The sequence below is a fragment of the Nipponia nippon genome, unplaced genomic scaffold (genome assembly GCF_047370975.1).
Source record: "Nipponia nippon isolate SJK-2023a ecotype South Korea unplaced genomic scaffold, ASM4737097v1 scaffold_13, whole genome shotgun sequence".
In the NCBI taxonomy this organism is placed as follows: domain Eukaryota; kingdom Metazoa; phylum Chordata; class Aves; order Pelecaniformes; family Threskiornithidae; genus Nipponia; species Nipponia nippon.
Window position 1 is genome coordinate 15035065 of NW_028262324.1, and position 21654 is coordinate 15056718.

The following is a 21654-nucleotide window of genomic DNA, read 5'->3' on the forward strand; positions in this document are numbered from 1 at the left end:
CAGCAGAATACTTACCCATCTAATCATCTGTATGCTCACCAGTAATCCAGTAAAACCGGCTGGATTATTCATAAGATTAAGTGAGAACCTGCCACCTTTTCCAGTGGAAGGTCTGTGCCCTTACTCCTTAGACCGCAAGCCAATGGCTTGGCAACCAGCCTCCACGATGCCAGTGCAGGACCAAACCCACCACAGCCCCACGGTCCAAAACGCTGATCCAGCGCAGATTTACTCTGCTGGTTCACATCTGCTAAAAAGCGGTGGGTTAACTTGATGCCAGCAGGCTTCGTACCGACTCAGATATCAGCTGCCTGCATCATTAGAGCTTTACGCTGAATTATGCATCATTTGTCTTCCCCAGCTGGCACAATACCAGTGTGAAAGCCTAATGCCAGCAAAATCTTCCCACCAGGTGCTCTGGCTAATTTGACAGGCATCCCACTGTGCACCCATGCCTAAACCAGAACAAATTTACATTAACGGCTGTACCAGGGCACCGGGTGTGTGTCGGGGACAGCTCGTTGTGCAGCACATCCACTTGCAGCGGGTCCCACTCCGCGTGTCCCCAGCTGCTTTCTCTAGACCCTTCCTGTTCCTCGAGGTTACAGACCCATTTGTGCCAATTCAACTCTTTGTGTGGCTGTGCCCCAAACTGAGCTGTGAAATGGTCGAGATTTTTTAAAAAATAATAAAATCATCGGAGAAAACAGAATGCAAGGGAGAGTTCTTCAGAATCCAGCTGATCTCGCATATCTGGCTCACGGCACGGCCACACACACAGCTGGACTGGCATAGCCAGGAGGGATGCCGATAGCTGCCTTGGGCGAGGGGGAACATCTCAAACTCACTCTGCCAGCAGTGAAGTATCAGGGAACCGCAGCCGATGCTTGTGCCGTCTTCTGCCAATGCCTGCACTTAAAGTCAGTTTTGTCTTTTCCTATATGACATATTTAACTCTGGAATTTTTCAGAACAAAACCTTTCATTTCAAACTGGCATTCTTCAGTGAGAAATTATCTAAATTTAAAGAATAACAGCTTAACAAACACAATACATTACCACAGTCAAACAAAGCATTCAGCTACCTATCTACTAAGAGTTTGCTTAGGTTTTCAGTTGTGTTTCCAGCCACTGCAGCTCTCCCAGTGTCCCCCTTCTGTTCAGCCTAATGCGGGACACTTCTGCTTGCTGGTTTAGCCATGACCACAGTAGGTCCTTTACTGGCCCTACTCTATCTAAAAACCAAGACGACACCTGCCAGCCAAAACAGAGCTGCTGTCAACGCCCACACGACTGTCAGCTTTCTCTGCGTTATCCTGAAAACTTGTGTGACCCCATTGGGACTTTTCCATTTCAGCAGTAAAAGGAGGGAGAAAGCAGGAGGCCAGGACAGGGAAGAGGGAGGAAAAGGGGTGGAGGAAGCAATTCCTAGATGAAAGCCCAACTCCACGGGCTGGGGGTGACTGGTGGAGGGGTTTGACCTCGCTCACCGCAGTTAAACTCCTGGGCGGTCAAGGTGACGATGGAGCGCCCGTGCAGCTCCCGAGGAGCCTCGCAGGTGGCGGCGGTCTGGATACTGCCCTGCTCAGCGTATTTCTTCAGCAGCTCCGCCAGCCACATCAAGTCGCAGTCGCAAAGCAAGGCGTTGGAGTCCAGCCGCCTGCAAGACCGAGGAAAAGGCAGTCCATTTCCCAGCCTCTGACTGCTGCCTCCTTCTCCAGGACACAGGAGGGGAACAGTCCTCTGGAGTGAAGGATCACCTGGCTGTTCTTCCCTGCGTTTGATTGTATCCCGAATGAAAATTTGAGATATTTCATTCCCGCAATGTCTAAATAGGATCCTTAACCAAATCAGAAGGATTTCGTTGAATAACTAACATTACCCATCAGCCATTCCTGTTTCAAATGAAAATTATTCTGTTAAACTGGAGTATGCATTTTTAGCATAATTTGAGGCAAAGAGAGACACTGAAATATTGGTATTTCCCCCAGGATGGAGATTTCAACTTTTACTGCATTCTAGAAGAAGAGCAGATAACACTGCCTCATTAGAGCTTGCCACTCTCTTTTACTCCTGGCTCAAAAAACCTCCCCCTTGATCTTAGTGTGCATCGGATCAATCTCTTTCTGTGACCAGCTGCTAGAGGTTGTAGCATTTCTGCACAACTGTGAGAACTTTTATTACTGCAGCATAGGCCTGAACCGTGCCGAATGTAGCACCGGCAACCGCCCAGCGCACCCATGCTTTTCCCTCCGCTGCCCTCATTCCTGTGTGAAGTGCTATGCATAAGGATAAATAAAGACTATAGGCAGATTAGGTGATGCCTCCTTCCCCACTGACAGTTTTACAGTAGATGGGTCAGGGCCATTGAAAAAAAAAACCATGGAAGAAAGGTCTAATGTTTCCAGGGACAAACATTTGAGAAAGTGAGATTTTGCACAAGGCCATGATAAAGCATTTTATAGACACCCCACCTTTTTCTCTGACACATACAGAAAACATGCCACAAGTTATTCCCTCTTAAAGAAAAGCGAAGCATTTTACCTGCTTGCAGAAACCACAGAGGGCTGCAGTGAGAAGCACAGTATTTTCTTGCAGTTTAAAATCATGGCAGAACACCAAAATTCTTTAGTTCTTGCTTTTTTTCCCCAAAACGCATAATAGAACTGATTTCCAGAGATCATAAAAGACAAACAAAGCAAAGCTCTTGGGGGTTTAAACAAGCAAAAAGTACGCTTAAGAGACAGCCAGGTTATGTGGGAATAACGCACCAGGGCATTCCCACATGGGACGAGAATCGTGCACCTCGGCACCCCTCTGAGCGTTTTCAATCTCTAGAAAAAAAAGCCTTTTCTTTTACGACTGTGATTTTTCCTTCCATGTTAGACACCGATCTGAAGACATGATCGAGGTCATGTCTGTGACCTGAACTTCCTACATTTTTGATGGATGTTTTATGGTTCAAACTGTGTAGGACAGCAGAGGGGACTTTCCAGGAATGTTCATTCCTGCGGCATTATTGAGCTGTAAGAAGATTATAGTTAGATTATAATTAGACATTAGCATGAAGAAACCACTGACTGGTTAAATCAGCTCTCCTGTCCAATCAAAACTGTTTTATAAACTTAGCAGTGGCCTTAGAAGTGCAACAACTACAAGCTTTGCCAACCAGGCACATTTTTTCTCGGGTCCTGGCCATCTGATCAAAGATAAACAATTGCTCTTTGCAGACAATGTTTTTTACTTACAGCCGTTTGAGGGATTCCAGTTGAGAGAATGTCCCTGGATGAATCCTGGAAATCTTGTTGTTGTGCAAGAATCTGCAACGGGAGAACCCATGCCAAAACATTATTCAGTATTTGCACTACGCAGATGATAGCATCCCAGGTCAAAACTCAGTTTAAATACAACGGCTGCTCATCAAAATGGAGCTTAGTTTTTACATTTACTGTGTTTGTTTCCATGAGCTATAGGGATTTCATTCATTTGCAAGTGCGATGCAATGCACCAAAGTGGAGAGCGGGTGTGGACTGGAAATGGTGACTCAAGATGTGATGTAGCAGGTTTAAACTGGGACCTTAGAGTTAATCCGCTTCACGCTCTGCAAAGGGAGGAGAAAGGGCACAAAATCCCCACAGACTGGACCCACCCTGTGTTTTCTGTGCCTGGGTCAGCTCCAGTTTAGAAGGGACCTTTTCTTTTCCCCCCTGCAGACAATATGGAAATTTTACAAGGGCAGCCATTGAAGTAAGGCTCCAGCAGAAGACGCTAGACAACTCATGTCCTAGACACAATGTAGTTATTAACCCAAATCCACGAGTAAATCTAATTCAGACAACAACGGCCTAAGCTAGGCTTATCTCTGAACAAAGCTGAGGCAAATTCTCACTTCCAGAGTCTTAGCACACAGGTAAGACTCCCCAGTTCTTAGGAAAAAACTGATTGTGCTAAGGGACAAGGATGGAATAATCAACTCTCCGTTCCCTTAATGGAGGAGGAAATTTAGTTAGGGCGGTTACATCTAAAACTCATAAAAGACCATTGACAAAAGATAGGAAACAATTTTAGTAGAGAGTGGAACAGGAAAGAAATACAAAAGCAGTACAGCTTGCATGCAAATGTCTGCATACACACGTGTGCACATGAGTTCAGCCTAGTTGCCCAGCTTGGATGCTGACAAACCTTCCCCTAAAATTTAAATCCAGAATTTTTGTTGGATCAAATACAGCGGCTGAGATCAGCCATGGTGTACTGATCCAGGTCTGAATTTTCCTAAGGGAAATCCCACAATATAATTTTCCTACCATGTATGGATGTAAGGCACATTTCCACGCAGCATAGAAGGGTCTGTTGGTTTCACCATGGAGTGGGAACCACCATGTGAACTTTTGTCCTAGTTGCTACATCACTACTAGAAGCAATCCTGGGGAGCAGGAGACACAGGACTTCATTTCTTAACTGCTTTCAAGAAGGATGTGTGTTTTTCTTGTTAGACTGTCTTCTGACTTTATTCCTTTTCCACCCTGTTTTTTTGTACACACTGCCCAACAGTGACTAATATTGACCTTATGGTCAGAGTAAAATTTCAATTGGCTTGGCCAACTCTCGGGCTTTCTGCAGATTTACCCCTGCTTAGGTGGAAATGTGAACTTAACACAACACGGGAAATTCCCTTCATATTCTCAGTAACCCTTCTACTTGGCAAGTATGTAAAATCTCCTTCTTCAAGGAAGCTTCTTTTTGCATTTCCCTCCATTCTGAAGATCACACTTCATGCTACCAAAACAGTTACACAAAAGGAAGGGTTTTTCCCCTCTCCTCACCCCCTTACTCACAAGAAAGGTCCCATCTTTACTTACAGCCTTTCAAGTTTAGGCAGGTCGCTAAAAGTCTCCGTCTCCAGGCTTTCCAGGTTGTTGAAATGCAGGTAGCTGTCACGCAGAAAATCACAAAGGCCAGGGTTACAGATTGCAATTTAAAAGAAGATCTTTCCAGATCAATTCACCAACGCCCATCAATTGATCACTACACATCTCAGGGCAGATGTGGAGAAGCCAGCATTCTCTTCAGTGTCTCCACTTTCCACATGCAAAAATAGTAGCCAGCACTGGCTTTTCCCTATTCTGTCAATTATTTACACTTTTTCTCAATAAGAGGAGAACAGATTTGCTCTTCCCTGAAGCCTAAGGCCACCGCCGTCACTGTGAATTGCCTGTGCACTAAGTCGGGATGAAACCGCTGGCCATGGAGAGCCAGCAGCAGCTGCTCCCCTCTGAGCACCCTAAGGGAATGTTCCCTGCCTTTCCCCTAGCGCCTCGGCATTCTCCAACACATCCTTGGATCATCAGGGAGGAAGAAACAGCCTTACTCTAAGGCACTTGTTCCCAGCCTAGGAACTGCAACATTTCTGAATGGGATCATGATTCTGCTGAGAATTAATTTGCAGGAAAAGGCCCTGAACAACGTGATAAAACTTTGAAATTGGTCCTGCTTGTTGCTGAAGGTGGGACTGGAGACGTCCAAAGGTCTCTTGCAGCCTGAATTTGTCTCTGATTCTAGCAGGGGCTCCCAGCACGTGCATCCACCCAGCGAGAGCAGAAACATCTGGAAACAGCTGCCATTGGGCTATTCTGTTTCTGCAGAGGGAAGCCACAGTCTCCAAAGACAGAGAGGGTACAGTCAGCTGGAACACTTGGATCTCAATGGCACATTAATGTGAACAGCCCAGTTCTTGCTAATACAGGTTAATGTTTTTAGTTCCACTAAAATCTCCAGTGTGACCTGCTGTTCCAGAGGCCTGGGAGACCTTCTGCACAGCCCCAGGCCACCCCTTGCCATCAGCAAAGGAAACCTGGGGTCTGCAGAGCAACCCGAGACTCCCTGTTCCCATTAGCTGTGACATTCACCGGCATAACTGACATGGTCCTGACCTTTAGATGCATTTCGGTACGGTTTGAAAGTTACTTAAACTCTTCCCCCTTAATTTACACAGGCATAAATTTCACAGCGGACACTGATTAATCACGGATCTACAAATACTCATTCTGCTATTGTAGCTGACTGCGTTGAGAAATAATCGCCTAAGCCGCCACATGGCTGTTTGATTTGTAATGGAAGGATTCATGATAAATCGTCCGCTATCAGAGCTCAAACCGAGAGACCGTGACTCAGATTCTGCAGCGGAGGGCAACGGTGGGGAGAGACGTTCGTGTTTTAATGAGTCTCAGATGTCTGCTGTCATTGCTTTGGACCTTGAGGAAAGCATCTGATACTGTCCATCAATTGGGTTAGACCGCTTCTTAAAAAGCTGGCTTGTGGGGCACAGGAAAACGGGGTAGAATTTGAGCAAAACTAGTTCTTTTGGAACCATGCCTGCCTGAGATTGAAAACAGATGGGCCTTTCAGAGGGTTGTTTGTTGGTTTTGTGGTTTTGTTGGGTTTTTTTTCTTTTATTCGTGACATCAAGTCTGGAACGCTCATTGTTAAAATATCACTGCGGCCAGCATCATCTCCTCTCTAAGCAGCTGAGCCGGTATCTGCTTCCTATGTTTTCTCCCAGGCATCCTTGCTGAGCTGGCTGATGAAAAACCATCTTGTACACAAGGTAGCACACCTATTATTAAGCTTGCCTGAAACTTCCCATTCTCCTCTGTCCAATTCTGCTGTCAGCCTGCAGAGCAAGCTAGATCCTATCCCTTTTACAGCAAAATCCTTAGTTACATTCCAGCCCTAAAAACGCTGTCATTTGGCACAATGCATGAATTCAAACGGTTTCACCTTTGGTCCCAGTTGTCCAATGATGCAAATAATTCCTATACTTCAAACATCCATGCTCACACACGCTCCATATGTAGACATGTATTTACACACACGCACATAATATATCACAACCCCGACACGAAAAATGCAATCCCAGTTTAGCAAGACACGTTAGAAGAGTCAGACCTCAGTCTTCCCATCTCACCTTGAGCATGGAGCACTAAGAGTCAAAAAACAAAACTTCTTTGATTGAATAAACAGCACAGATTTGCAGTACACAGAAAGGGAGCAAATAAGTGTCACTGTGATGGGGTCCAGCTGCCAGGAAAACACAGGAGGCTCCTTTCATCCCAGAGTGCCACGCAGCTTGGAGGGAAGGTCATTACTCTGTTTGGATCCATCATCTTCCCCCCGTTGCAATTTTCAGATGCTTTACAGCATGCGAGCACCACCATCCTGGCAGCTCCCACGAACACCCCGCTGCCCCAGCTCTCAGCTTGCACTTCATCCATTTGTTTTCGGCAAAGGTTTGGGTAAGAGAGAAACTCAACCAGCACCCCCAATTCAAGCAAAGGGCCAGATCCTACTCTGCTCCAGAAATCCCAGCAGACATAAACACAGCCGGCCAGCTGCCTTCTGCTTTAAGCCATCCTACAGACCCCTGTCTCCTCCCATCCTGAGGTCCTTGGATGTAAAGGGAATCAGAAGCACAGCTGGGTTCTTCCTATGCTCCAGAGGTTTAGGGTCAGGAGAAAACTTATGGGACGTCGGTAGGAAGAGACCTCAGCATTAACTAACTAAAATCAGTACTGGGACCAGCTGTTTTCAAATGAAGCCAGTGCAGTCTTGCAAAGCTGGATGATAAAACACGAGAAGCCTCATCCTACCTGATGCGTAGGTACCACACCTAAGTGCCTGGCACTCGCCACTGCTGGAAACACAGCACTCGGGTTAGAGGAGCCAATAACTCAGCTCTTACGCACATCATGTTCAGCCACAAACAAGGCTCGTTTGTACTTACAGCTGTTCCAGAGAACGGAGCCCGTGGAAGGCGTGTTGCTGGATGCTCTGAATTTCATTTTTATAAAGGTAGCTTTCAAAAGGAGAGAAAGAAAAAAAAGCATTAGGATAACCGATCAGCTGTTGTGTTTCAAAAAGATGCAGAATACAGCTATGAACCTCAATCCAAAGCAGAGCTTTCTGATTGGATTCAAGGGCAATGTTTTATAGCTGTGACATTAAGATCCAGAAATTCTGATCATAGAAAATATGTCCTTGACCGGCAAACATTAGAAGTGGGCTGTTACTTTTGAGGTTAAGAAACTACTGAACTACCAACTCACAGGTATTTAAGATTCTCCAGATCTTCAAAGGATCTTCTCACAATTTGTTTTATCTGATTATTATTCAGCAGCCTGTTCAAATCAAGAAAGAAAAACACAACTGGTGAATTCAGCATGTGTGAGACTTGTGGCATTTGTGTTCCTGGATGCCCACTGAAAAATCCCGAACCTCTGTTTTCCAGAGTTTAAGATTTAAAGGGGTTGGAAGATCAAAGCTTGGATACTCACAGCAGCAAGTCAATGAGAAGGTTTCTCGCCCAGAGGTGCCCAGTGCTTCCAGTACATACGATATGTTCAAAGACTTGTCCTTACCTTTTGCCACAGTGGTTTTCACCCCAAAGTTACAATTTTGGCCAGGAAAGGGATGAGGGGAAGGGAGACAGGCAGAAGGAAGCGCAGGGGAGAGGAGGGACAAATTAAATCATTGCTGCCACTCTCGCACAACCGCAACGGTTTTCAAAGGTGCATGGTTGTGTTCAACAACGTGAGCAGGGGCGTGCAGAGTTTAAGAGTGCAAATGCAGTTTAAAATGCCACTTGACAGTGGAGTTGTAGGAGTTATAAATTGGTAATGCTTTGTTCTAATCAATTTGTATACAAATATGTGCACATGAAAAATAAATACATACAGAGCTGACTCCTGAGGCTATTCAGAGACAGCCTCTTTCGATCTAGAGAGCCTTGTGCCAGATTTTAACATAACACCTATGGACAACGTGACATTGGCAGGCAATCTCCGACTTGTATGTGCAGTTGCCATGACTGTGCACGCAAATGCTGGCCGGTGCCAATGACCAGAAACACAGCTCAACCTTGTAACAGCCACGCTGTGTGCAACAGCGGTAACCACGCAGCCGAACACTACAAAAACCTCTTCTGCAACGCTGCCAAGCCCAACACCAAGAAAATGAAATAAATCACTTGTAAATAGCTCTTTAATATATGATGTTTAACTATTCATTGTGGCTGCCTAACCGCACTCCTGTGGGTCTTTCGCCGTGGTATCCCACTGATGTTCTGATCTGGGAAACCTCGCTGTGGCCGCAATGCTGGTGGAGCTTATAGCCCAATAGCTCAGAGCAAGGATTCACCGGCTACACTTATTTTTAAAATTCCTAAATGGAGATGTGGATGGAGAAGAGAGCTGCGACCGTGTTTTTCTAGTGTTGTAGGAAAAACTGCTATTACCTCTGCAAGCAGCCAGACCTTACAATGCTGGGTCACATTCAACACGTGCATTGGATGGGAATTTTCTATTTTACAAGCTCCTTTTTGTGATAGCTCTGCTCCTCAGAAACGATCTGCCACCAGACAGCAGGTGAGTAGATGGTTCAGCACTTTCCCAGCAGTAAAGCGCAATCTTCTGCCTGCCTTTGCTGGAGTAAATAGGGTAGGCAGTGCATCAGCCAGCCTCTGGCACTACAAGCAAAGGTCCCTTCCTGGGAAGAACAGTTTGTGCAAGTAAAGGATGGAGAGAAAAGACAAAAAGGTGGGGAGAAATGGAAGAAAACGTGTGGGAAAAGAAGATAAAGATAAAATCAAATGCCTCGGGGATGCAAAGATAAAAGGTGCCAGAAACACACACGTGTTATGGCAGCTTCACAAGTTACTGCCGGGCACCTGAGCCGCACCAGCTTTCTGCCACCTTTTTCTCAGGTGGAGTATTACTTTAAGGGTCCAAAAAGCACGTAAGAAACTTGAGCGCAAAGAAACCTTTGGAAGTCAGAACAGTAAGGCTTTGAGAAAAATCTCAATATTCTTGATTTGACTGTCTTCTCTTGATTAGCTACCCTGCTGCCACGGATGTGGCACTACCAAACTGCACATCGCCAGGGTTGTGGACCAGCAGCCCAAAGACGTTAAGGCAGAAAGTTGCTGGAAAGTTTCTGCACAGCTGGAAGCAATGGCTCAATACACACGGCTGAGGTTAAACAACCCGATTTCACTCATAAGGATGCAAAAATGATGCCAAGTCCTTGGAACACACTATTCTGCTTTGACAGCCAGATATGCTGAGTGGAAATACAGCCCCTGAACACCAACCCAAAGGTTTATTTGATGATTGAACACCCAAGGACTGGAAATAACAGCTCGAGAGCAACGCGGGAGAGGGTTTTCGTCTATTTACCCGCAGGACAAAGACAACACAGGCACCGACCGTGCACGCTTCCTTCCCTGCCCTCCATCAGCGCGCTTTCATCTTCAGCCAGAGGAGGAGGAAGGCAGCTTGTTCTCTGTTATCTGATCCTTGGCCCCACTTCTGAGGATGCTAGATGGGCTGATAGATGGGTGCCAGTTCCGACGTCATCCCCATGGACGTGAGCACCTGTCCCCTGCCACGCAACTGGCATCGGCCGCTCCTTTCACAGGGGACACGAGACAACAACCAGGTCCTGGAGGCAGGGTCAAGCCACCAGCCTGAGCGCCAGCACCACGATGGTCTGGGCTCCTTCGCTGACCCTTTATCTTTAATGCAGCAAGTTCAGATGGGGACTGAAATCCAGGGCAGGTTTCAAATTGCAACACCTTGTCTGACTGCATTTTGGTGCCATTTAAAAACATCAACCTAGTCCGCTTTGTTGTCTTGGCTATTTAGGACAGTCCAAGGGGGTGTAATCAGCCATCCAAGCCAAATAAGACAAATTCTGGAAGTTCAGATGGCATGCAGTATGCAGGCCTCTTATCTCATTGTCTGATACTTAAAAATTTGTTCATTGCCCAACTAAAGGTTAAAAAGCGTATGGAAGAAGCCATCTCTGTTTCCTGTCTCAGGATTCCCCATTGTAATAGAAGGATATGTCCTGGAAAAAACTCAAAAGTGAGATAATTTATGAAGTCCATCATAGTCCACATACTCCAAAATTATTCTTTCAGAGAAATCCGTAGACAAGACAGCACAGCTGGTTCCTGTGAAGACTTTAGGTGGCTTGAGCACAGCTGTCTGCTCCTCGACTTCTGTGCAATTCACCCAGGCAGAGAAGTGTGCAAAATCCTGGCATGACCTGGATATCGATCCCAGCTGCAATCAATAGCAAAACGCCCACATTTCTGCTGATGTTAAAGAGGATTGAAAGCTAAGATCTACTGCTAACCAGATCTGTTGGGAATAAATGCTCTGGCAGACAGAAGCTGGAAAGATCATTATCAATGCATGTCTTAAACATACCCTGTAGCAAAACAAGTTAAATTAAAAGTATCAGAAGTGTGTTTCCTGGAGCTTATCAAAAGAGAGCAAAATGATGTGGCGTTCCCCTTCATGCCAGATGGTGAACTGGGCTCCCAATGAGTAGGTGGGCTCAATCATACAGGTTTTATTCCTGAAAAATTCTTCTGGGAGGTTTGAGATATACAAGCACCATGAGATCTGGCCCAGATTCATTAAGAGACCATTTTACATTCAGTTTCCTTTAGGTTTTATGTCCTGACCACCCCTCCCTTCTCCTTCCCCACCCTCTCTCCGGGTTGTCAAGCACAGGCTTAGGTTGCATTAAATGAGTCATTTTCTGTTTTGAAGAATGTATTAAATGATGTGACAGTACAGAGTTCAGACTCAAAACTTGTAGTCTTTCCTCTTTTCGTTTGACAAACCACATGCTACAGTCGTTGTGACATAACAGCTATTTTTTTCCTCCCACCATTAACAGAAATCATCACATAGTGTATTTAAAGGGGGAGAAAAAGTGTGTTTAATGTTCAGCCATGCATTCTCCCTTGTTGACAGGATGATCTGGAATAGCCATTTCCCATATTTGAGGGAGAAACTTTTATTCTGAGATCCAAGCAGGCTCCGACATCCCCTCCTTGCTTGCGGGAACACGCTCCCTCAAGAGCTACTAGAGGGTTCAAGACACAGCCTCCATGTTACTCCTATCATTCACCCTGAAACCCCTTACAAGCAGCATCTAAAGGAGAGCTGCAGAGCTCACCAGAAGTGCCTTTGGCTCTCACCTGAGCAGAATGAGAAACCCAATGTGAGCAAGGACATTGGCAGGGCAAAGGCACAGGCAGAAGCACATATCACGACGTGGTCTCCACAGAGTTCCTGTTCTCTAGGGTGCCCATGCCACAGGCAGAACAAAATACCTACTGGGGAAGTTAAGAAATGCTGCTTTGGTCCCAGGGTTGGACATTTCTATAGATGATGCTGGGAAGACCCCAGTAGCAGCAACCATTTGGCTGTGATGGTCTTGGTTTGAAAATAGAGCAGTCGACCAGTTGGGTCAACATGGCGGGGTGCTGACCTCCTGTGGGAACACGTAAGGGGACAGTCATGCAGGGTGTCGTCATCCATCCCCACCCAAAGATGACCTAAAGGAGCAAAGACTGGAAAGCAATGAGACGCTATGCCTCACCGTGGGCTCGCGATGTGTTTGCTCTCTTCCACAGCCCACCAGCTGCTGTGAGCTAATGTTGGGTTAAGCGATGTGGCTGGCGTTGGCAAACTCAAGCAAAACATCTGTTGAGGAGCTGTGGGTATTTTGTGGATGGCATACAAGAGTTTTTTCCCCTCCCTCTCCCTGCTACCCTGTTTTTTTTTTTACCACGGGGACATATTAATGGTTTAAAAATACACAGAGGAGATCCTGACGTCAGCATCTGCACAGGAACTGAGAAGAGGCGATAGGAAGGGATGAGGAAACCTTACAGCTCTAAGACCTTTGGCCCAGGAGGACTTCTCCGGAGCACAGTATGTTGCTGGCAGCCAACGAGCGAGCTCCCAGTGGTGCAGGATTTAGGATAATTGTTTGTTACCTGTGGTGCTGTACCAGGGGCCCCCAGCCAGAAGCACATAATGACTGTATCTCTTCCACAGACAAACGGGGCTCCTGGTTTTGATTTTAAAGTAGTGCTCTGTAATTTATCAAATCTCTGCACCAGGGAGAGAAAAGAGAAGAGAGCAGAGCCAGGGGAAGGTTTGAACTGTTGAAAACCCCACTGGACACTCATGGCAGGCTCCTCCTCTGTCAGTCTCACAGCCCACCTCCCCGCATCCAACGCAGGCTACAAAGGTTTCCTTATCAGGGTAGTTTATAAACTGTCAAACTTGGATATAGTACAGCCATCCTGCCCAAAAGGAGATGCAGAACAGAAGCTTCACCAGAATCTGCTGCCCTTCCTCTGCCAGGCCAAAGCATTGTAGGAAAAGGCTCTTTTAAAATCACTTATTTGCTTAAGTAACATTTATTTAAGTCCCATAGCAGAAAGCTGCAAGCTCAGAGCTCTGCGTATGGAACCTGAGCTACTTTGTCCTCCAAACCTCTCACTTCGAATATTCTGGCCAAACTTTCCCAGCAGGTCTCTTAGGGATTTTAAAGGATTTATTCCCTTTATCACTTGAAGACCTATAAGAGTCCTCAGGCAAAAGTTTACCATCTAAAAAACATCAGCAAATTCTTCAGCTTTTCTCAGTTTTGATGTGGGAATTGGACAAACCAAAGTTCCTGGAGAGAAATTTGCTTTTGGAGTATGGGGTCTGACGTTCTCTCATTCAGTTATCAAGCTCCTCATCCGCTGGAGTTAACTACTGCGAGTGTGAGAATAACTGATTTTTCCAGTTTGCTGGCCAAACCAAGAAATACAACCAAGCATACGAAGTACTATCTAAACGGAAAAGTTTCACTTGCAAAAGCAGTTGATTTTCAGAATCCAAATATAAAAATGCCGTGTTTTGTTAGAGCAGTGCTTCACCTAGTCTAGTATTCCAGCTCTGACGATGGTCATAGGACACTACTCAGGGAGAGCCTGCCCACCGTCTGTGCAAAACTTGTTCCTTTTACTGTCCCAGCATCCATAATCATGAGATCAGGGATGTTAGGGGGTACATTCATGCCTCTTCCCTTTAGTATCTGTTCATGGACTTGCTGTCCTTGATTTCCTTGTCCAGGAGGGTGTGGAGACAGAAAGTAAAAAGAATTGGACAAATTCATGGAGCATAAACAGGCATTACAGAGAGACAGGTCTTTCCATCTCAGCATACCCTTATCTAGCTTTAAGCAGAGTGGCAGGAGTCAGAAAGAAAGAAGCAGAAGTCTTGCAGATGTCAGGGACTGCCTAGACCGAGGCACTGGCAGGGCAGGAACTGGGATCTCTTACAAAGCTCCGCAGGTTGGGTGGAGCGTCTCTCCAAGTGAAGGCCTGCCAGCATCCTTAGTTTCCCCAGGGTTCGGCTGAAACTAGCCTGGCGGTCCTGCCGTGCTGCCTGCCAAACATCTGTCTGCATCACACAGAGATGACATAATTTGGAACGGTTTGTTTTCTCGACTCAGGAGAGCTTCAGGGGTGGAAGAGCAGGTCCAGAGATCAAGATGCCTCAGCAGAGCTTTGTGATAAGGTAAAACCCTACGGACTTGGAGCCTGTTTTCTCTCTAGATATTTTAGTCACTTTTCTCGCCCTATCTCAAATGACAGAAATCCATCAGTATTAATCTTCAGGATCTTTTCTCTCTCTGAGTTTTGGTAATTAAGTACCACGTGGTGCTGTTTGACAGACTAACATGGGCTGTTCTTGCGCTCTGGAGGAACAGCATCATTGGCAATAAAGTCTTCTACCAGTCTACGAGCTGACCACCTCTCCTACGAGCAGGGGCCTGGGCCATGGCCAGGGTAATTTGAAGCATCCCGCAGTCGTGGTTTGGCCAATCAGTCCCACACATACAGCGAAACAATATTTAGGAAATTTTGATTTTTAAAAGACAGCTATTGAACAGGTCTCTATGATAAAGTCCTGCTGTATTCCCACTCTTCCTAAAACTTCTTAACATTGACTGAATTCCTTATTGCCCAGGTCTCCCTTCTTTCAGCACTGCCATCTTTACAGGATCAGGGACTTCAGATCTCTCAAGGTCAGACAGAAAAAAAACAATCTGGACTTTCTCGTGCCATTTGGGAGCATGAATCTACGAACCCAGGAAATCTGAGCACGTCTGTCGTGCAGTGCAGGTTCCCAAGCTAGCTGGTTTGCATCGCAGAGAGATTCGAGCTTGGACCTGGCAATCTTATAGCTGTTAGCGCCATGTTACAGCTCGAATAATCAGATCTGAGTCTCAACAGGCCAATTACGTCCAGCACAGTGCTGTGCTGACACAGCTTCTGTTTCTGATTTGGGAGCTGGTTTGTTTTCAGCTTCTTGGCTACACGGTGCAGATGTGCTCATATCTATCTTCAAACCCTCAGCCTTACAGTGGCAAGAAGCAGCAAAGGTTCCCGATATTTCCTTTGAGCAGAGCGAGAAATTTGTTAGTAAGAGTAGTATATCATGCCGACGTGAGCACGCCTGCTCTGGCTGGGACGCAAGACTAAAGGAACTGTCATCTACTATTCCTATCTGTAGTAGGGTAGGTGTAGGCATTTATTCTAGGGCAAGGCATAGGGACAAGACGGCATTTGGAAGGATGCACTCTCATTTCAGTCAAAATCATGTAGAGCAACTAATGGGGTTCATGCATTTGAGGAGGCCGTGGTAAGGAAGAAGCTTTTAATGCATCCCTCTGCTACCTTGATCCCAGGCCAGAACTGTTTTTACGGGCTAAAAAAAAAAAAAAAAAAAAAAAGCCATACCTGCTGAAACATCCTCAGGCAGTGACAGTATGCATCAGGATTTTTAATTTTTTTTTTTTTTAAAAGACAGGTTAAGTGCCAAAATGAAAGGTATTAAATTGCACATTTAATTAAAAAGGGTAAGAAACATGATCCAGGGTAGAACAGAGAGAATTTTAAAGCTTTAGCTGAATATGCACAACTTGGCTGAAATAGCTAAAAGACCAAGGCCATCTTTAAGCCATTATGGGGGATAGTACTAACATAAGTAATAAATGGATCTCCTCACTGCAGGATCACAAAGTGGAACTTACAGCGTATTGAGGTTCTTCAGCTTCCTGAAGGCTCCAGGTTGTATCTCCTTGATGTGGTTGAAACGTAAATCTCTGAAAGCAGAAAATACAATCAGTGCACTCGTGATATGCACAAGCCATTAGCCATCAGCATCATCCACAGGAGGGAGGGAGGAGGGCTGCTGGGAGAGGCTGTCGTACCAGGCATACACGAAGTGGAGAAATGGAGACAAAGATCAGGGAAGGGAGCGGAGAGGGAGCAGAGAAGGAGCGGGGACGATGGCTGGGGTCTACTGTTGTCTGCAAAGTCAGCCAACAGCCAGGACAAGCCTACGCTTACAAAATTCATTTTAATTTCCTAGAAAACTAAAGACGAAAGCACTCAAGTGATCATTTCCATGAACACCGGACAAGGTCTGAGGCTCAACACCCCAAGTCCACGTGCAATTACACTTGCATCTCATACTGATTTGTAGAGGAATGAGCATCATCACATGGACCCATTTTTTAGCTCCCTAGAAAAATTATCTTTGCCCTAAAATGGTTAAATCAGATCAAATAACCTCACATAATAAGCATTTCACATTCTGCACTGCAATGCTCCCAGACTCAGAACAGCTTATCGCTGCCTGCATTTCAAATTTGTGCCAACTTCAATTAGAATTAGCGGAGTCCAGGGGATTCTGGCAAATTTCAAGGGCTGTCCATGTAACTACAGCGACTTGGAGCCCTAAAACATGGGGTTTTGATTGCTAATGAGATAATAAAATAAGAGCTAAGTGGTTTAACCTGGTTAACCAAGTAGAAACACTTCTATAGGGAATGTGCATTGATTTGGCACCTTCCATGGTCCAGGGTATTACAACAAATCGCAGAAGACTGACAAATGTTTTTTCTGCTAGTTTCTATCCAAAGCACAACAATGCAGTTGCTTTTTTTCCTCCTACGCTGCCTGATCTATCACACTTAGAGAATACGCAGCTATTTCTCGGTTTAAGGCAGCCTTTTAAGGCTATTTGTTTTAAGAGGGAAAACCACATGAATGTACTGCATTGCCCATCATTCTGGTGGTAAGTTACGGGGCATTTGGAGACAGAGTTTAAAACAAGAATTCTACAAATAGCTACAAGTTCAACACTTGTTTTTAGAACAGGCATCAACAAGATTCGTGTTCGTATGAAATGAAGATTGGGAAGAGGTGCATTCACTGCAGGTAGCTGTAAACTCAAACTGACAGCGAGTATCCAAGGGGGCTGAGACATCTTTGACCAAGGACTGGAGAAGAGGATACACAGTGAGTAAAGCTGATTTTATTTTAAGATGTAATGTTTCATTAGTTTAACAGTTTGCAAAACCAGTTATTTTATGTTGAAAAATTCCCACTAAATTGTCTTCCTTTTTAGGCAGAAAACGCACGGCTTTTTTAATTAACTCAAGTTACACTGAGCTATTAACTCTCCGCCTTGTTACCCCTTTGTTATCACCAAACGCAACAGAACGCGTGCCAGTGGAAGGCGGCTTTGCTGTTGTGCTCTCGCCTTTCTGTAACTTTCCAACTCTGAACAAAGGAAAGAGCAGACCAAGGTAGGGAGGAGTCTCTCCCCTTCCTTAGAGGTAAGAATTGCACAGAGAAGAGTTAGAGGGCAGGAAGGAACAATATTTCAAACGAGCGTTGGAATTGTAATTTGCAAGCCCCATTCCTCCACTGCAAACTGCAGTCCTGAAGGATCACCCTTTGGAATTGCAGTCTTTAACAGTAACTTTACCTTTGACATTTTCTGGTGCGTTTGGCTTTACTTGCATTGCTTCAAATGCACATTTCTTGCTCTTCTTGTGGAAAGGTGTTACACACTCCTCTTCCCTGATGATGTGAATTTGAGGATATCTGTACGGATTTTTCAAGGCAATGGTTGACACCATAAAGCCAAATACAATTAAACACTGGCAAAGGTGGTAGCACAAGGTGCTGACTATTCTCCATGGCCTCATTAAAGGGAAATGAGGAAAGACTAGACTGTGAAAAAAGGTGAAGAAATGCAAACTTGATTTATACACTAACGCACAGACACCAACTCTGCCTGCCCCGGGGGACTGTAAAGAGCTGCGTAATTAGTCCAGGCAGCTGGCCACAGGTAATAGGGAACATAACAAATACATGGAAGAAATACACAGGGGTCAGGGCTGAAGCTGTTGATGCTCATGGAAGGCAGCGGGAAGCAGGCAGCGAAGTGTAAAATACCACTTTGGGTCACAGGCTGCAGGTGGGGGAAAAAAAAAAAATCAGGCTATTTTAATGAAGAAAGACAACTGCAATCCTTCACACCCCAGCGTTCACACATAGGCGCACAGCTTCCACACCTGAAAAAAAAGGCAAAATCCAGAACCACAGGTGACTGAAAACACCTCTGAAAACCCAGAAAAATAAAACACAAGCTCCTCCACTCCCAGGGTTGTTTTCACTATCGGCTGCTTGCCGAAAACAGCTCCTTGGAAATGGTGCTGTGGAAGCTTGCACCTGGTCTCCAGCTCCCTAAGCAAGTCCGACCTCCCAGGCAGTGCGTTTCTTCACCTGCGAGAGCAATACAGCAAACCTGGGCTGCAGGGCCCGGCAGGAGCGACCCCGCGTCACTGACAGAGGTCTCGCGGCCGTCGCTTGGCTGGACCGTCTCCCAGGAGCGCTCCTGCTGCTGCGAAGCGCACGGATGGAGCGGTGCCTCCTGATAGTTCCCACTGCTGAGCAAGCAATGGGGGTCTGGTTTCATGCAGGAACTTTTCCCCTATACCATCCCCAAGGAGCATATAATAAAACTTAGCTTATTATTTTAATGAAATATCTTGATTTTTCTTCTGTCTTCTGTTTCAGATAAGACCTTCAAATGAGTCCCTGGACTCCAGCTGTCTTGCACTCCTTTGGCAAGCTCACTCTCCGGTTTGCTCTCCATCACACAAAGGCAACAGCTTTCCCCACAGACAAAAAGGGAACTGAAACAGTGCATGTCTACTCTGAGCACTTCATTTCAAGGAATGATGTGAATTAACTGGAGAGAATCCAGAGGAAAGCAATGGAAATGATCTGAAGTCTAGGAAACGTGACAATGAAAAGAACTGAAATGGCTTATTTAGCCATAGATACAATAACTATGTCAGAACATTGCTACAAATAGAAAAGGGCAAATAGTCACTGACTAAAACTGCAGATTCTGTTTTTTTTTTTTAAATATCTTAAACCGCAATGCTAATAAACACTCAGATGGACTGCAGGTGAGACAGACATTAGCCACAATATGGTTTAGGTAGTGTGGATCCTGCCCTGGAGGCAGAAGGATGGACTAGACTATTTTGCTCCCTCTATCCAAGCAAGCAGTAAAAAGACACTGGTGTGGATGTCCCTACACAGCAAAGAAAGCCCCTGGAGACACGGAGGAACCCACATCTTCCTCCTTACCCATACATTAAAAAAACCCAGTACTTTGGTTCATCCATAGTGGTTTTTCTCCAGACCTTGCCTTAGCCTGAAACTTAGCTGATAACGAATGCCACGCAGGGCTGCACGGGGAAATTCCTGGCTTGCATATCTGATTGAGAACATTCCCTACAGGGTTTGTCCCCTCTTACACAGAAAGGCTTGTTTGTCTCTGTTCCCAGGGCACTCACTCTAGAAACTTTACGTTTCTTTTCACGAACAAGTGTGCTTTTCACGGGGACCCACCACACAGCTCCTCCCGTGCCAGCCCGTTCCAGCTGCTGTGTGCACCAGCAGCTGGGCTCCCTCGCTCCCGCCTGCTGCTTCCCACCTTGGCTGGAATTTGCAAAATGACAGGGGGAAAAAAATCCCTTGTGATTTAACTCTCCCCCATGTTTTCAAGGCCAACACTCTGGGATTACAAGGTACCTTTTCGCAAGGAACGAAGGGGCTGTCTGCTGCTAGAGGATCCCAGATCCTTTTCTACCTTCACATACACAGTGCCTGGAGGCCTGGGTCAGCAGCTGTCCTGCATCACGCAATTCTGATCCCTCCGGACAATACCAGCTTGATTGGCTCAGCAGAAAATCTCACCAAACCCTCATGCCAAAGCACCACAGCTTTGCCAAGAAACTGGGCTGGAATACGTGGATAAGCTAGGATCTGCTATTGAAATAACTCACCTTAAGTCACTCTTAACCCCATTGCAGAGGCTTACCAAGAATGCCAGAACTTGCAAATGGATGGGGAAGCAGGTCTTTACAGAATGACACTTGAATCTTTCTGATCCTCTCAGAACAATTATTCCTGAAAGCACTGTGTTAAACAATTAGCAGTGATTAGCACATAAAGCAACCAATGGCGTTTACAAGAAACTTCCACTTCTGTTTAACCTATTTAGGCTTTTACAGAATCATGCATTACTATGCTAACTAAGCAGATAATTAGCTACAAGAGGTATTTTACTGCAGTTCCATGGAAATTACTGGGTTTGTTTCACTGAAGCATCTTTTGTGTTCAAACCCTTGTGCACAGCAAGGATGGTGGCAGTTCTGGACCATTTCACCCAGAACTGGTTGAGAAAGTGGCAGCCACCCAGTCGTTATCACCAAAGGCACAGAGAGTGAAGGTGGTTTTACAAAGAGAGATAAGACACTGAGGTTCCTTCCCGCGTTTCCTGGGGAAGAGAGGGTGCGAAAGACATCCTAAACACGGTTTTTAAGTCAAGTTTCCCATATATAAGAAGAGACAGAACATTTATCAGAAAGATGCTCATTTCTCTTACTTAGCTGCAGAACATCGGAGTCAGCTCCGCGGGTTCCCCTGTCCTGCCAAAAAGCTCCAGTCCTGGCAGGAAGGGAAAACAGCCTTGCTGAGATGGAAATGAAGTCTTCCAGATTCACTGTCATCGGTTCCCCAACTCAGGAATGTCCTTCACACACACGAGTCCCCAAATGGCTTTAATAAATGACAGCCTTCATCTCCGAACCCCTACATGGAGAGCTGAGCACTGCCATCTCTGCTAGACAGATGAGGAGACCGCAGGGAGGATCGGGGCTGGGGGTTTTTCCAAGTCTTGGCTATTTTGGAGTGTACTGGCTTAAGACATCAAGACTTAACTGTTCAAAGAGCGAAGAGGAAGGAAAATATGTTCAGCATGGAAATGCTAGTAAACAAGATTATACGATCATGGATGAAACACTGAAGAGCAAGCAGATGCAGAGCGCCTCATGCTGCAGAACAGGCTGTTGTTCTCTGTTGCACTGCCACGCTGCTTACCTTTTGAAGTTTTAGGGATGAGCACACTAGATTTTAATGAAGAAATTACCACAGGCATTCCTGAAACCAGCTTTTTAAGATTTCGGCTCCCACAAACAGGGGTCAGATTTTCAAAAGAGATCCCTCTGCATCCGCTGGGGCAAAACGGTAATTCAGCAGTCAGCGTACCAGGCTGGTTTGTTCCCACCTTTTCTGTGCACCTAAGCTGGCGTGAATGTTGCACTTCACAGCCCGGCCCTGCAGGCAGTGCCAGGGCCGGAGGGGTCTGCTGGTGCGGCATCCCTGATGGAATCGTTTCCTCACCTGCCACAGGGCATCCCTTCAGCTCTGGCCAGTAAAGGCGGGAGCAAGGAATACCTCCAAAACATAGTTTTGGCCCTGGACACATATTCAAGCAGGGAGATTACGGAGCAAACTGTTGACCTCATGAATCTTAGATAATTTGAGGTACTATGTATTAACAGCTGGTATGGAGATTAGAGT

General features: G+C 45.8%; 1 protein-coding gene across 2 annotated transcripts in view; it reads right to left on the bottom strand.

The window, feature by feature from the left end:
- PCMTD2 (protein-L-isoaspartate (D-aspartate) O-methyltransferase domain containing 2) overlaps positions 1–21654 on the bottom strand; it is a 63327-nt gene that overhangs the window by 19898 nt on the left and 21775 nt on the right. The window contains exons 5-10 of one of the 2 annotated variants that reach the window (XM_087749889.1): positions 15951–16022; positions 8102–8173; positions 7780–7851; positions 4859–4930; positions 3248–3319; positions 1490–1659 (exon numbers count right to left, since the gene is read on the bottom strand). In XM_087749889.1, the coding sequence (XP_087606015.1) occupies positions 1490–1659; positions 3248–3319; positions 4859–4930; positions 7780–7851; positions 8102–8173; positions 15951–16022 (530 nt within the window). Of the gene's footprint in view, positions 1–1489; positions 1774–2770; positions 2900–3247; positions 3320–4858; positions 4931–7779; positions 7852–8101; positions 8174–15950; positions 16023–21654 lie in introns of those variants that run through there. The other variant, XM_087749885.1, reaches the window with a different exon arrangement.